The sequence below is a fragment of the Notolabrus celidotus genome, chromosome 13 (genome assembly GCF_009762535.1).
Source record: "Notolabrus celidotus isolate fNotCel1 chromosome 13, fNotCel1.pri, whole genome shotgun sequence".
Classification (NCBI taxonomy): Eukaryota; Metazoa; Chordata; class Actinopteri; order Labriformes; family Labridae; genus Notolabrus; species Notolabrus celidotus.
The window spans coordinates 19,113,805-19,130,343 of record NC_048284.1 but is presented as its reverse complement, the minus strand read 5'-3'; the positions used below and the strand labels follow the sequence as shown (position 1 = coordinate 19,130,343).

The following is a 16,539-nucleotide window of genomic DNA, read 5'->3' as shown; positions in this document are numbered from 1 at the left end:
AAATCTGTCTCATCATTACATTAAATGAGTTAACTAGAAAAAAATTGAAATAATTTATAATGCCACCAGGAGAACTACAAAAGCAGGCCAGTTTGTTTGAATTTTTCTTCATAGTTCATTTTAATGCATGTCAGGTCTGCATTAGAGTAACTTTCAGACATTCTTTTCTTTACATCTACTACGGAATGAGATTAAAAGTGAGTGATGCATTTGACAGTTAAAGGTCAGCTGAAGTAAGAGCACAGTTGGCCTAGCAGTCTAAGGCCTCTGGTTCGACTCCTTGCCTTCAACATTTGCTTCATGTCTTCCCCATAGACTATATGAAAAATGGACGTAGTATCAGTGACGTCACCCATCTGTTTCTGAAGCGTTGTTTTGAGGCCAATCGGCGGCTGCAGCCATATTGCTGCTGTCGAGCAATTGTGACGTAAATAGGTGGGCTTTGAGCCTCCCAGCCAACAGCTACAGTGTCCCGCCTGTCAATCAAGTCAACTGTGCCTCTCATTGGAAGACTCGGAATCTCAATATCTTTGAAATTGCTGCATTATGAAAAAATTCACCCCTGGTTTAGTGTGTGCCGATCAAGAAATGAGCTATCTAGACTTGTCTTTTGTACCAGGATGTAAACATGTTTATTTCTGCTGTAAAGATCGTCTTTTTTGAATTGGTTTGTATGTGGTTTCCGGTACTTCCGGAGCCAGCCTCAAGCGAATCCTTGATGAACTGCAGTTTTTAGCACTTCCGCATTAGACTCATATTTTTAGACCGGAGGATGCAGCTTGGTCTTCCCCCACTCTCTGCTCTTCCCATTTCCTGACTCTCTCCAGCTGTCCTATCCATTAAAGGAGAAAATGCCTAAAAATATAACTTAAAATGATTAAAGACAGCTAAAGTAGATTTCTATCAGACACTGCTTGCAGATGCATGAGTATGATCAGCAAAAAGGTAACTGTATCACTTTTGCCAAAGTGCCAAAATTGACTCAAACCAAAAAGTTCCGTACAGTAGCTTTAATTTGGCAATAATTGAAGTTCAAACTCAAAAGTGTAAGAGTTAAATGTAAAAAACTCAGCTTGCAAAGTAACCAAACATTGTATGCCAGGGTTTTCCAGAAAAGTTTTCTGGCCTTGGTGGCAAATATCTACTGGGCAGGCAGCCAGGGACCCTATCAATAAGTAACCTGACTAACCCTTATATATTTTTCTCTAACCCCAGCTGCCCAACTGGAGGGTTGGAGATAGATTTATGCCTTGGGGGCTACCATGCAAGAAAAAGTTGGTGTTGCAGAAAGACAGGGAATACTTCATTACCACTGCTAGATATTCTGTGAGTTTGTATTTTATGAGTTTGTTTATAAACCTTTTTCATGAAATTTGGTGTATGGATGTAGTTGGGCCAAGTGAGAACCCATTACATTTTGATCAGGGTCTAGATCCAACTCACAAACAAGCAAATATTTTTACCAAATAGTATCAGAGGTGTCTGTTGAAAAGTTAATGATATTGTGAAACCAAAAATATGACAACAAAACATTGATGTTATCTCAAAAATCACTGAAAGAAAAATGAACAGCTGAAAATTGTACAATTTTGGTAAATTGAAAGAAGAAAAGGATATATCTAGCTTTTGGAACCATTAAATTATTGATGATGTGACTTTTTTTTTCCACTTAGCGCCCCCCCACCCCCCGGTTGGCCACCCCTGGTGCCACTCCTAACCTATGATTGGCTAATTGCCTTGTATGAAGTGAAACCAAGCGTGCCGGACACGGCCCTGGTGATGAGGCTTTCAGCAGTGTGTCTGCCCCCTGGTAGCTGGCTGCAGTATAGCTAAAAAAATCTGTCTCCCCCATTCACTCAAACTTAAAAAAATAAATACACGTCGTACGAATGTTTCTCACATCCGTATGCTGTGGTGATATGTAGTTAGTATTTGACTGTTTTGTGTCCAAGGCCTCTTTTTCCTAAAAAAAAATCGTTTTCGTTAGTTATTAGAGTTTAAAACGGGGTTTTCTGTCCTGGCGCCCAGGAGCAGGATTTTTTGGCTTCAGAACTGTACAACGGGAAGAGGCGGAGCAGCGCTGTCCATTTTTATTTACAGCCTACGAGTGAAACTTGTTAAAATCAACCATGTGGGCTGTTTTGCAACTGGTTGATAGCAGCTTTCTTTCTTTAACAAAGGGGTGTAGACTTTTGATATCCACTGTAAGTTAGTGCCCCAATGTGGCCACCCCAGTCAGAAGTTTGGACACACCCCTGCTTAGATGAGGTCTGCATATTTTTTACCCTTCTAGTGTTCTTAATGTAAAATAAAAGTGTATCAGTAGCATGGAGGGTAATTTCTAGCTAAATTGTGTCACAAAATCATGCTAAACTTCTGATACCACCGTTAAGAGGATGAAAAGAAAACAAATATATTTCATGTAAAATGATTAACTAGAGCTGAGTTCATTGTTAAGTGTTACAAACAACAGGGTGAAGGAGAAGATTGTTAGGTAGAGCAATAGTGATAGAATCTGTGACAAGGGAGCGATGGAGAGAGGAAGGAAGGACTGACTAGATGAATGGGGGAAGAAAAGATGGATGTTGGCGCCAGAGTGTCCCTGAGACAGTCCTATTAACACAGACTGAACGCTTTAGAGGAATCAATGCACTGCTAAACACCACCGTCGTCAGCTGTTCTCCGTGCGTAGCTCTTTGTAGATGGACTCTGACAGCCTTTGGGGACATGAATTTCAGCCCGGTTTATTGACTCTTTAATGACAGCTATTAAACCATTTAAATGACTTGTCCATCAACAGAGAGGGTGTTGATGTGTAACGTAGAAATCGCCCGCAAGACTCTAGTTTTTCTGCTTCTTTTTAAGCCTTCAATGTTATTTTAAGTATTTTATCTGACTTTTTTTGTTTTTTCAAAGTTTGTTTCAATTAATGAGATCTAAAGACTTCAGGTGGAACAAAGATAGCTTGGATTACCTGCGGCAGAGCCCAAAACATTAGGAGCTCAGCATCAGTTGACAGTCAGCTGATCCACACCAGCATCACGTTTGACATTTCAAACTACACACCTCCAAGCTCCTCATTTAAGCAAGAGCCTGCCGCTGGCAGCTTCTTTTTTTCTGTAGATCAGTGTTCGCCTGTGATAAGAAATAAATAGTCTTTTGTGGCACCTTCCTGTCTCACTCATCCTCAAGATATGTTCTGCTTTGAGCCTAATGAGGAATCCTCAGAGACACAGAGGACACCTTTGTATTCTGTCGCTCTACATCCGTTGAACTCCTCTGGCAAGTAAAAGTTCAAACTAGATCAGATATTGGCATCCTTGCCAAGGTTTTTCATTCACTTGAAATTGATATTTTCTCAAATCAAAGCAAGAAGGCAAGTTTTTCTGTTGCTTCATTGCTGAGATCCACTGGTGGCAAAAAATCCCTCAAAGAAGCTAAAACGTTTGCTTTAAATTTTAAGCTTGACACTTTCTTTGTTCTGTTTACACTACACACTGACACTTAAACCTTCCGGGGACTTTGTGGTGTGCCAATAAAGTCAATATTTAAAGAAAGCTGTGAACTGCAGTCGCCCTCTTCCCTCCATCCCTTGCAGTTACTCTTAAGCTGGTTTATTTGTTTTGTCCTGCCATAGTTTGTTTTTTCTATTGTGATGTTTTCAACCAAAATGTGATGTAGTGCTTATTTCAGTCTCAAGCATCTCATACAAGACCACTTATGTAAACACAGCATATTTGACTATATCAAACATTTACCTTAAGCATGTATCTTCCTGTGTGTTCCCTGGTGTGTGCTCTGTATGCCAGTAAGCTTTTCTGCCTAAATTAAAAATCACATTTCTTTACTGGGACTTTGGATCATGCAGTAACCTCACACAGGCTAGGTGTGTGGGTAGGTGTTATTGCTAGTTGCTGTTGTGTTGGGATTATTGACACGCTGTCCACTGAAACCCTGCAGGGGTTGAGCCTGGAGCGTGACCATGACCTGGAGCGTGACTGTAAGCATGTTTCTTGGTGTCATGAGGGAGAACCGGGGAGAGCAGGGACACAGAGCAACAAATGTAACTGCTAACCTCAGGTTCAGCTACACAAGAACTGTATTTCTGACTAAACTGAAACTGCACCTGTGTCAGATGGGACCTGGCAGATGTATGGCACATGGGAAACCAGGTTTTGACACTTGATGCACAGCAGTTAGTCAATTTATGTCATCAGCTCATCATTTAACCTGCTGTTTCAGACTGCTACATGCTGCTGCTGACTGGCTGTGATGCTTTTTGCCTTCACGACCTCAGCCTCCCTCTGGTCTGTGAACACTCTTTGCATCTCTTTGGAAGTGATAAATAAATGCTTTGCCTGAAACTGAACACCTGCAAAATGAATATGTTGAGGGATAGAAATGTCAGGTTGACCGAGTTCCACCATATTAGTCAAGACTCTATCAGAAAATGTTAGTTTGTAGGACTGTGCCTACTGTGTACCATGGGCCTATATCATGCTTTGTGCTTAGTACCAATTAGAATAAGCCAACTAAGCAATACTATCACCTGAAGCCAGTGATGTGCCTTAGTACAGCAAGCTGCCAGCTTAGCTCTAAGCTGCTTCTAAAGTAGTACTGAAGCAGAGTAATGAACATGTTGAAGTTATATAGTCTTTATTTTTGCTTTGTTTTACACTGATCTTAAACTGAACAGCTGGCTGAAAGATAGCTGCTCTCCCTCTGTTTGATAACAGTAACTCCAAGCAGTGAATCATGTAAGAAGAGGGAGAAGACACAAGTGTGTGGAGTTATAATTGTTTCCAAATTCTAACGATATATTGGTAACTATCTTATGTTTACAGATAAACATATAGCTTGATGCTAAATGCATTATTTTAATGTAGCGAAGGTTCTTTTTCAGTCGTTAAAGAACATAACTGGAAAAATCTGCATCTCTTCGTCTCCTCCTCATCACATGGGCATGGGTAAAAAACACAACTGTATTTGAAGAGATTTTTAGAAGTGGTTAGTTAAAAACAGAAATGAACACAGGACTACAGCATATTGAAAATACTATAAGCAGGCATTTTACATGGAAGTGTGATATCACCGCTTAGCAAATGTCAATTTTTTTCCACAAGTTTGTATTTCGACATTTCTCTCAAAACATGAATTTGAACATTGTTTTCATGAAATTGAATTTGGACTTCTCAGTGTTCAATTTCAACATTTTTGCTTGTGATTAAATTTTTGAATTTTTCATAAAATTTTGAATTTTAAATCAATCACCCAATTAATCAATCTTTATTTGTGTAGCAACAAATCACAACAAATGTTATCTAAGACGCTTTTACAAACCGAGCAGGTCTAGACCGTACACTATGTTAAATTATTAACAAAGACACAACATCAAGACAGTCCCCTCTGTTCCTGAGCGCTGTTTTGAAGCCAATCGACGGCGGTAGCCATATTGGAAATGCGGAACTCAACATGGTATAGTGTGATGTAAAGAGGCGGAGTTTGAGCCCCCTAGACAACAGCTATGTGTTCCCGTACGGGAAAGTAGCTACTTAGAACCAAGCCGTTTTTTGAACCAGGCTGTAAACATGTTTATTAATGCTGCAAAGATCGTCTTTTTTGAATTGGTGTCTATGTGGTTTCCGGTGTTTCTGCAGCCAGCCTCAAGCGGATTCTTGATGAATTGCAGTTTATAACACTTCTGCATGGGCTTCATAGTTTGAGACCGGAGGTTGCCGCTTGGTCTTATCTCATCTTAATCCATCATGAGCATTGCACCTGTAGTATTGAGCTAGTTACATTGGCAAGGACAAACTTTCTTTTAGCAGGCAGAAACCCCAAGAGCAGAACCAGTCATGTTAGACAGCCATCTGCCTTGACTGAGTTGGGGTTGGAAAGGGGGAGAGAGGGGGAGAGAGAGGGAGGGAGGGAGAGAGGGAGAGAGGGAGAGAGAGAGAGAGGGAGAGAGGGAGAGAGGGAGGGAGAGAGAGAGAGAGAGAGAGAGAGAGAGAGAGAGAGAGAGAGACACGATTGACTCTACCAATATTCAATTACAGATATTTCAACTTTAAAAAAAAAAGTATTCTCTTTTTTCTCATCCCTGGCCCTAATACTCTTCTTTAGTCCGTAGAGCTTTTTCAAAAGAATTGAGTGTTCATTAGCTGTCAAGCAAAACGTTTTAACAAAACAAGGTTAGCAAGCTAGTCAACATAATAGAGAACTTCAAGGCTAAAGAGTGTGATATTTCCCTCAGGACTTGGTAAACATCGAAAATGGAGCTAGCCTGAGAGTGAAAGTTGATTTTCGATACCTCAGATAAACGTAGTTATGACTTCAATTTAATGCTAACTTAGTTTAAGTGTGGATAGCTAACCGCTTACTTCCAAGCTAACCATACCAATGTACATAATATGTTGGGTTTTTTTCTCACTGTTTTCCTCTTACTGTCCCCCAAAAATATTTGCAAATTTCAAGTGTACATGTAGTATTTCTAGGTTAAATTGTGAGTCATTAAAGACTTTATTTATATGTCAGATAAATTTCTTAATCAGCAAAGCTAAATCATTTTCTTATGAAATCAAAACAATTTCCCTGTTCCATTGTCCTCTGCAGCACAAACACCAATGACAGCAGTATTTGTAATAAAATATAAGAGCCAGCATAAAATTCAAACAGCAACGATGTGCTGAGTAATCATCTCTCCACCAAATCCCCAGCCTGGGGTTTATTTCAGGCCGTCAGATTGCCACAGCAATTAAATTTTCCTCTGGATTAAAGAATATTAGAAGCCTATTTTTGTCACCAGGAGAGACAACACACCAAATATGGTAAGATGGGAAGGAGGGAGGGATAGGGAAGAGAGAGGAGAGAATTAGGAGTACTCCACCGGATTACATCGTTCCTTGCTCTGGCATGTGAAGCGAAACAAAACAAAAAAAAAGATTGTAATGAGTAGCTCCTGATATCACAGCTAAATGAACACACAGAGATAGAGTGGGAAATTGTGTTTCTGTGCAGAGGGAGACACCAGCGAGCAAAGCATGCGTGCAGAAGACTCATTATGAAACAGTGGGAAAGAGAGATGCTAAAAGCAAAAGAGAGAACAGAGGAAGTTGATGCACTAAACACCTTTTGTCACTAGATAGAGGAGGAGAAAAACAAAGAGGAGGCGATAACCTGAACAAAAGCAACACGCTCAAGCTGAAGTCGAGCCTGACATGAACACTGGGTGAAATCGACCACTTACAGCTGTCTGTATTTCTGCCTGTGTGGGCTTGCCAGGAAACAGTCTTTGACACCAAACGCTTCAAAAACGTCAAATGGTCCTACCTGTATAAGTGTTATTTTCCCACCATTGTTCCCTTTTACTGTGCCTTCAGTCACTTTGCAGCTAATGTGCTTAAATAATGAAACATCAGTCTGTGATCAGGGTTTCAGGCGTCTCAGGAGAGTGTGCACTTAAGGAAGGAGATGAGAGGAAAAGTGACTCTTTACTTGGAATAAGTTGCTGCCTTCGACTCTGGTGTAAGAGCCCCTGTTGTGAGGATGATTAGTGTTATTTGCATTATTGAGTTTATTGTCTGTTGCCTCTATGCTGCTGATGTTGTGCATATTTTTTTCATCAGCAAAAGCCTCCCAGCTAGCTCTGACGCAGCGCCCATAGGAAACGCTGTCCTCTTTGATGTTGTCCCGTTCTTACAGATAAACAGACTCATGCACTCACGCTAACACACTCCCAGAAAGCTGCAGATTGCACAGAGCCCCTCGGTGACAACCAGCAGCCAGCTTTTCTTCGCCTTCGCCTTTCCATTCCTTGTATCGTCTCTTGTTTAACCTTTGTTTTGCTGCTCTCTGAGGTTTTTCCTTCTCTGCCTCAACTCCCTGGCTTGTATTCTTTCCACTTGTCCTAGACCACCTGCTGTTTGTAGACTTTGTGTTTGGTGGTAAAACATGTTTTTTGAAAAGCGAAACAGTGCGCAAGTCATGTGCAGCTTGAACAAAATGCTAAATAGGTTTCCACGCTTCTTTTTTTCACACTAAGCATTTCTTTTCCTCTCTGTCTGTCTCCTTCTTGTCCTGGTTTTGCCTTTTTTCAGAGAAGACATGGCCGAGTTCTTAAATATATTCTTAGCAATAATCTGAGAAGTCCTCATCTTTTTAGAGGGACTGTATCTTTAGTGATAAGCTTTCTCTGCTGCCTTCGCAAAGCGGTTTTCAAGTACCTCTTGCAACAAAATTGAGTCAGCAGTCGTCCTCTTTTGATTTTCTTGTTGATGAATTTGGAATTTCCTCAGTTTTGCTGTTTCCTCTTATCTTTTTTTCAGACATGGTGGCTACTGCTGCTTTTGGGAGCAGCTTAGATCTTAATTTGATTCTTTCAAAATATCTGCTGCTTCTTATGCCATACATTTACTGTTAAGTGTTTCACATCTTTTCTACCAATGGATATTTCCCTCAGAGAGGAATTATCTCACATAGCAGACTTTTAGATATGCAAGCTTTGAATTTGCGGGTTGGAAGGATTATTGTCGTGTGTCAACATTACTATGTAAACTTTATGGATTATAATGTTTGATTAGGATTAAGATTTTTTTTTTTCAGTACACTGAACATTTCATTCTGTTTCCTTTCCAGTCTTTCCACCAAGGATATTGAGTCCCGGAGTGACTCTCTCAGCCTGTTCGACACCTTAAAGTGCAACCCTCAGGCCTTTTACAGCCACATGACCAAGTACGTTCTTCCCACTGTGGAGGGCACTGACCAAGTACGCCTACTCTACTACTACACCTTACTGGATGCAGCAGGCTGTGAACCTTACGTCACCACCAGCATCAAGCCGGACTCCCATGTCAAACTGCTCAAGAAGCTTAAAGCTGTTGCCAATGGTAAGCCAGTTTTTTCTTTGGTAACACTATAATGTAGCAAGAAGGTGGTTAAAGAAAGAAGAAAGAACAATCATTTTATGCGTGCTGAAATATCGCTGGAATAATGGATGCAGGTGACATCCTAAATTTGTTTCATGTCTACAGTAGGAATAAAGAAACATCTTATTCTAACCAGGGAATCAATAAGATAAAATAAGATACTCCTTTATTCGTCCCACAACGGGGAAATTCATGGAGTTACAGCGGCAAACAAGAAGGTTTACAGTACAAGAATATATATAGAAAAGAAATGTTCATCAGAGACGACAACTTGGCCACCACCTCCACAGTGTCAAGGACTCAGCTGGCCTTCTTCCCCAGTTAGTTCAGTCTCGCTCTCCTGTATCCTGTCCGCCCAAAGCAGATGAAATCCTTCCAATGTGGCGTTCGTGTCCGGTGAAAAGATAAAATGACCAGCTACTCTTCTTCTTATATTCTAAATAGTGTGCTAATATCATATACTTTATGAAATATGAATGTAGTCTTAGTGACATCACCCCTTGGCTTCTAAGAAGGCGTTACAAAGCCCGAAGATGGTGGTCACAAAAGCTTGTGGTCACCAAAAATGGTGGTCACCATATCAGATATTCTGATTCCAAATAAATTCTCGGGAAAAAAGAAGTGGAGCCTTTAGCCTCGTGGCAAACAGCTACAACGCACCCACTAGTCACTCAAGTCAGCCACAGCCTTAATTAGCATTACTATAATTCAAACACATGAGTCATAGTACATCTAACCATTGCACCATTTTTATAGACCAAAACCATTTTTACACCATGCTGTAAACATGTTTGATACAAGTGTAAAAATGGTCATTTTGAAGTTGAATTTTGGGGGGATATCTTTGCTTTGTAGTCAGCATCAAGTGAACCCTGGAGGAACTGCAATTTTTTTGCTCTTCCTCATTGGCTTCACTCCTTAATACCCAAGGTTTCTGCCTGGTTTTCATCATATTTTTTAAAAATCCACTCTTTTCTTTTGCAGTAATCTTTAAAACATTTAAATTTAGTAAAGACCTGAATTAGTATTTTTTACTTTATTTATTATTATTATTTTTGTATTATTATTATTTCTTTTTACAACTGAAAATGTTTAGAGACACCTCAATAAGTAACACAATTCCCAATAATGTTGAAGTTGCAAAACAAACCATTTTAAAATGAATTGTTGTCTCTGTTCTGAAAAACAGCAAAAAAGAAAGATTGGCTGGAATTCAAGGGGTTAAGTCACCTCTTTTGTCCATGGAAAATGAGCCCCAAGCGTTTCGTGTCCAGAAATAAAGTTCAGTGTTTAAAGAGTTGAACATAATCCCTTTTGACATGATGACTCACACACAGATGTTGACATTCATCCTAGCCGCTAGATATCCTCAAGTCACTGTCATGTAACGAAGGTACAACAGCTGAGTGCCCAAATTTGTGAAGCAGTTTTTGGCTCTAGATGAAAGCGGCAGAATCCTACTTCCAAAATACCCTGATGACATACCTGTTCAGATCCCATTTTTGTCTTTCATCTCTGCTGTAGTTCATCTGTACTCTATCACCCTCTCTTTCTATTGGCTCTCATGTTTTGTGAAACTAATTGTTAAAAAACCCGTTTTTAAAGAACCACATTTATTTACTGTGAAAAACGTGGAAGGCGATCAACCTTCGTATTGGCTGTCAATCTACTTGACATACAAAGCTCCTAAAACAACTACAGCATCACAGCGAGATGCCGCTTCCACTTAAATTTCCGTGGCAGCACCCTCTCCAAGGACGTCATGTCCAGCTTGTAGCGTGTCACCGGTTCAGCGATCCGGCTCGAGCACTCAAACTTAGTTGTGTTCAGGCGTAGGTGGTGTCACTTCTCAGCGAAGTTCAGTAAAGGTCAGCCAGGTGTCAGCTGTGTTTTCACGCCTCACTTCCTCTCTCTGCTCCCGATAACACCGCAGCTTTTAACGGTGACACATGTCTCTGTTTAACACACATACACACACTGCCACAAATCACATACACACACCTTTGAGTCATCCACATGAAGGCTTAAAAGCATTTCTGCATTAATTAACAAAAGTCCCCAAACTTTTAGCTCCTGCTACTTCTGCTATATCCCAGTTTCACCTACATACTCTGAACATTGTTAGTAGGGTTGCCAACTTTCTCACTACTAAGTAAGGGACGTGCACGGTGCCATGGTGGTTTGAGCATGATGCGTGAACTCAGCGTATATTCAGATTCTGATTCAACTGGAAATACAGAAAGTGTTTATATTCCCTTTAATCCTTACTGTATCATTATGTAACCTCATATGAATAAACCTTAAAGAAACCACATTTGGCTCTTTACATCAAAAAACAGGCCAAAGAAAATTTAATGCAAAAGAGGAGTATGACTCACCAAATGTACTTTTTTCATGGATACTTTTTGCTGCTCTTGACTGACTCAAGCTGCCTTTAGTCCTTTAGCACAGCCAGAGAGAAGTCCTGACATGACAAGTCACAGTTTACAGATATTTGAAGTTCATTTTTTGGTCAGCTCTGTGCTGCATCTGTTTCTTGAGTCTGACCATTTAATGGCCATCAGAGAGAAAATCCTCTCCACACTTTTTTGCAGGACTTGGCGCATTTGCGCTGTATACAACTGATCTGCGTGAGGGGGCCTGTGATTGGATGATAGGCGGTGTGATTGGCACATGATCTGCCACTGCTGTTTTATCTGATCTAGGATCTGTAGAGTGCAGTCTGTTGTATTTACAAGAGTTAATAGTCAATATATGGGACCCGTGATTGAGGTCCCGTATGAAACAAACCAATTTAGCCCAATATACAGGATATCCCGACTAATACAGGAGACAGGGACAGTTGACAACCCAGAGGAAAAGAAAATAGTAAGTAACAGTTTTGTTAACATGAAATTGCATATTTTCATTATGGAAACAGCTACTTATGGACCTAAACTGTCTGTAAGCAAGTTAACAGAGAAAATCCTTTTGCACTTTGATCATCACTTTAAAATGTGGTGTATGCAGTCATGTAAGGTCATGTGACCACTGACAATGTGACCAGAAAGGTGGGTGTTGATAACAGCATTAAAGATGACCCTATTCCTTTTAGTGCCCTGGAGAGCACGCAGAACACCAGAGCCCTGAAACTTTCTTTCACAATATTTTTTTAAAGTTAATGAAAACTTGAGCTATTCCTGCCTCTCTGTTCAGACCAAAGAGTTTATAATAGCTTAAGGTTAATAAGATGGAACAGAATTGAGCTAAAAGAGAAAGGGGTGGCCCTAAAATCGTCTGTTGCTCCTCACTTGAGGAAAATCCCAAAGCTTACAGCTCAATAATGCCTTGTTGCTTGGTTGTGATTGGACCACTTTACATGGGAGGGGTTTACCAAGCTCTCTAGTAAAACTATTAGATACACAGTAACACCTGTTTTGTTTTCCTGTGTTTTGAAGCCTATCCAAATACGTTTCAAGGGTGAAAACATGTCTTTTTTAATGTAAAGATCTTATTTTTTGAAAGGGTGTGAATCCAGCCTCAATCAGACGCTTGCTGATATTCATTTCTGAATACTTCTGCAAAGGCTTCATATCTTAAGAGCCAAGGTTTCTGCTAGGTCTTCACTCATGCAACAGCCGTGGCACACATATTAGCTTTGTGACTTAGAATCCAACACCAAGTGTATCTCTCCTTCACACGCACGGTCACAACTCTGTACACCCTAACCCACACATTCACACTCTTGTTGCAGAATTGACACACAGGCTGTTGCGGCGTCTCCGGGGCTGACAACTTCCTACAAACACTTGCAAACTCTGAGACAAACACCCTCACTCCAAATTACTCATTTACAGCGATCAACAGACAGATTTGAACTAACACACACATAGAACCACTTATAAGGGAATTCAGACAGCATAGAGGCAGCTGGTGTGTGTCCAATATTCATCACAAATGTAGACACAGCACCAGGTGACTGTCTGAGTGGGCTCTCCTAAGGGGGGGATGAGATGTTGCCTGGGTGTGGAGGAGACTGAGACAGGGAGAGGAACGGGAGAGACGGAGAGAGAGGGAGTACATGTGTTAGTCCATGTAACTCTTATCTGCGGTTTAAGTGTCCGTCAGGGCCTGTCTGAAAGTAGTCTGTGTGCACTCAAGGTTTTTATACGTGTGTGTGTGTGTGTGTGTGTGTGTGTGTGTGTGTGTGTGTGTGTGTGTGTGTGTGTGTGTATGTGTGTGTGTGTGTGTGTGTGTGTGTGTGTGTGTGTGTGTGTGTGTGTGTGTGTGTTTGAGGGATTCCGAGCAACGTTGACAGCGCCCTCCCCAAAGGCAGACCAGTGTTAAATATTTAAAACCCAGACAGGCTGTGGTGTTGCCACAGTAATGTGTCTGTCTGATAGAGCTGGAGACCGAGAGCACGCCACTCGCTTTTGCTCCCTCACACACAACAACACCCACACCCACATCCACACAGAACACTGCAGTGGTTGGAGATGTAATGCACGCAGACAGTTCCACAAACTGTACACCTTTGCATGCATGGACAGACAAACAAATAGCAGCACTTCCACACGCAGGTCACACACAATCTTTGTTGTTCAAATCAAACTTTTACTCAGCTCTGTGCATAAATCACTTCTGTCATGTGATGGAATATTGAACATCCTCTGTGTATCAAATCACTGTAATTATCTCTGCTGCATGTTTTGCACTTAACATACATGAATATAGGAGTGCAGCATGCACGGTGCTCACTGTGCTATGAAGTGCTTTCAATCAGGCTTTTCTTGTTAAGTGGCACTTTCTGAAAGGTTAAATGTTGGATTTGCTGAACTTCCATGATTACCTACCACAATATGTAGCTTAACATAAAAGTTGACCCCATACAGGGCTCAAACTTTTTATTCATCACATTAGTGTGAGCTTTAGAAAGTTCCAACAAGCATAATAACCAGGGTAGAGTTCTTTAAGACATCATAACTGAAGCTGTCTTTTAAGATAAGATAAAATAAGAAACTCCTTTATTCGTCCCACAACGGGGAAGTTCATGGAGTTACAGCAGCAAACAAGAAGGTGTACAGTACAAGGATTTTAACAAGAATATATATGGGAAAAAAATGTCCATCAGAGACGACAGATTGGCCGTAATTCTCCTGTCAGCCACCACCTCCACAGTGTCAAGGACTGAGCTGGCCTTCTTCCCCAGTTAGAACAGTCTCGCTCTACTGTATCCTGTCCGCCCACAGCAGGTGAAATCCTTCCAATGTGGCATTCGTGTCCGGTGTTAGCTCTGTTAGCATGATGGTACTCTGGTGCTGGGTTAGCTTGTCCACCTTATCGTAGATAGATCTTACATTCCCCATAACGGTGGGTGGAAGGACAGGTCGATGATTTACACTCCTGTAGCAAAAGGTAAATAAAGCAGAAAGCACAGCATCAAGGTGTATCCATCAGTGTTCTTATGGTAAAAGTAGCTTACAGGTTTCAGCCTATATTTACTGTCTCACTCTCTTGCAGGTTTGAACTACCGAAAGCTGACGGATGAATCGACAGATCCTCTAGCGACTCTACAGCCAGTCCTGACCAGTCAGAACGTACTCTCCATCTCCAAACTCGCTAACCGCCTGCCTGTACCTGGTGGAGGAGGGGCAACTGTTTCCCCCAGCGCAGTGCATGCAGCATGGCTGCAGAAGCTGTTCTGGAAAGGAGACCCCCAGCTGCTCAAAAGGCCCCCACAGGGCGACCCTGACTACCTCCACGCGTATGACACCTGCGCTAAATACCTGGACAGGTTGGCCCCTGCAGACGCTGTGCACTTGCTGGATGGCATCACGTTCTCACCTGATGCAGCCGAACATGTAAGCCTGAATTTGACAAAAACAAAAATATTTTTGAGTATGTGTTTTCCCAGTGGAGTGACTGTATACAGGACAATATAGCTCAGGCTGTATTTTCTGTCACCATCTTTGACATGAAGTAGTGGGAGTGAGGCAGTCAGACAGCTTATAATTGCAGCACAGACGGTTCTGTTGCAGGCAGCTATGCAGATAGGATTCATATTATCTTAAAGGAAGGATTGTGGGGGATTTCAAGTCTCTACATCAAACTCTCATATCCCTCACTCTGCACTCATCATCGCCTGACCGCTCGTCTCTCATGCCAGAGGCTCCATTTTTTGGGGACTCCAAAGTCCTCTCTAAATTTAAATATATTATTCTGTTCAAATCCACACTCTGACACCTCAAAGCACATACCGGTCATGATTTATAAAAGAAATTATGAAATTGCACGAGAAATGTCAGCCACATAATTACAGCACTCTGAAAAATTGTCCTGCAGAGGACTCAAAGTGCCTCAGAGCACCTTATCAATACCAGCCCACTGTTTTTTTCCCCCTTTTTTTCCTCTTTCACACTGGCACACTGCCACCCCAGCGCCTCTCCAGAAGACCTTTCCTTTTTCTTCTTCTTCTTCTTTTTGTTTTATGAGCTTTCTATTTCCTGGTGACTCTAAGAGAGCTAATTGATCCCTCTCCACTTCAGAGCCAATTAAACTCCTATTCCCAGCAGGCAGTGTTTGCCTACTGTGCTTTTTAACATGCAGATTAACTCTCAGAAACCGACTGTCTACCCCCACCACCTTACCATTCCCTTTTTTTCTCTATCCTTTTTGATCCCTCAAAGGGGAAAACCTTGACCCCTCTCACTGTAGGGAATGCACCTGACCTTTCACACCCTCATTGCCCCCCCATTGATGGATTGATCCATTTCCCTTAAGGCCAAAGGGGTTGAGATGGTTGGGAGCTTATCTCTACTACTCAACATATATTTTGAAGGGTAGCTGAGAGGGTTTGGCATTTCCCATCCTCCTCTGAAGTATTGATCTTAGGTAATACAGGAAAGGAAGCAACCTCCATGTTTCAAACCTTCTTGGAGCTTAGACTCACTCACAGCTCACACACACACACACACACACACACACACACACACACACACACACACACACACACACACACACACACACACATGCATACACACACTTACCTTTTAAAAGGGATTTTGGGTAACTCCATTTGAGTGATCACCCCGTCCTGGCAGAGTGGAGTGCTGTCAGTCTGAGTTAGCGATATCTAGCGAATGCAGAAGTATAAGTGGCATGTGTCTGAATGTGTGGTGGAGGTAGCTTGAAATGTGGAGTTGGATGATTTTAAGCGTCTTTTTAGTGTGAATTTGTGTGTGAAAGTGTGTGTGTGTGGGGCTTGTCATTGCCTCTGTGCTTCTATGTAAGAAAGTAAGGAAAAAAATCCCATACAGCCAAAGGCTCTTTCTCCCCCCCTGTGAATGGTAAACCAGCTCTCTCTGCATTGAATCAATTACACCAGGCTGGCAGCTACGATCTGTCTCACACACACTCCTCACACACATAATGCCCAAGTTCCTGTTGGTATTTTGGCTCTGATAAATTGGGTTATACCTGCCGCTCTTCAAACATGTTAACTTTGAAATGAATGTTCACAACTTCTGCACCTCTCTTTTTTTTCTGTCTCTCTGCTGAATTTGACCCCCACCGCCTCAACAATTTTCACCTCCTCCTTCTCCTCCTCCTCATTCTATTCCTTCAATCCATCCTATTT

The 16,539-nt window shown here is 41.5% G+C and overlaps 1 protein-coding gene across 1 annotated transcript in view; it reads left to right on the top strand.

Moving 5' to 3' along the window:
- nbas (NBAS subunit of NRZ tethering complex) overlaps positions 1 to 16,539 on the top strand; it is a 253,161-nt gene that overhangs the window by 151,450 nt on the left and 85,172 nt on the right. Inside the window, 2 exon segments of the mRNA XM_034700252.1 lie at positions 8,635 to 8,885; positions 14,424 to 14,764. Of these exon segments, the coding sequence (XP_034556143.1) occupies positions 8,635 to 8,885; positions 14,424 to 14,764 (592 nt within the window).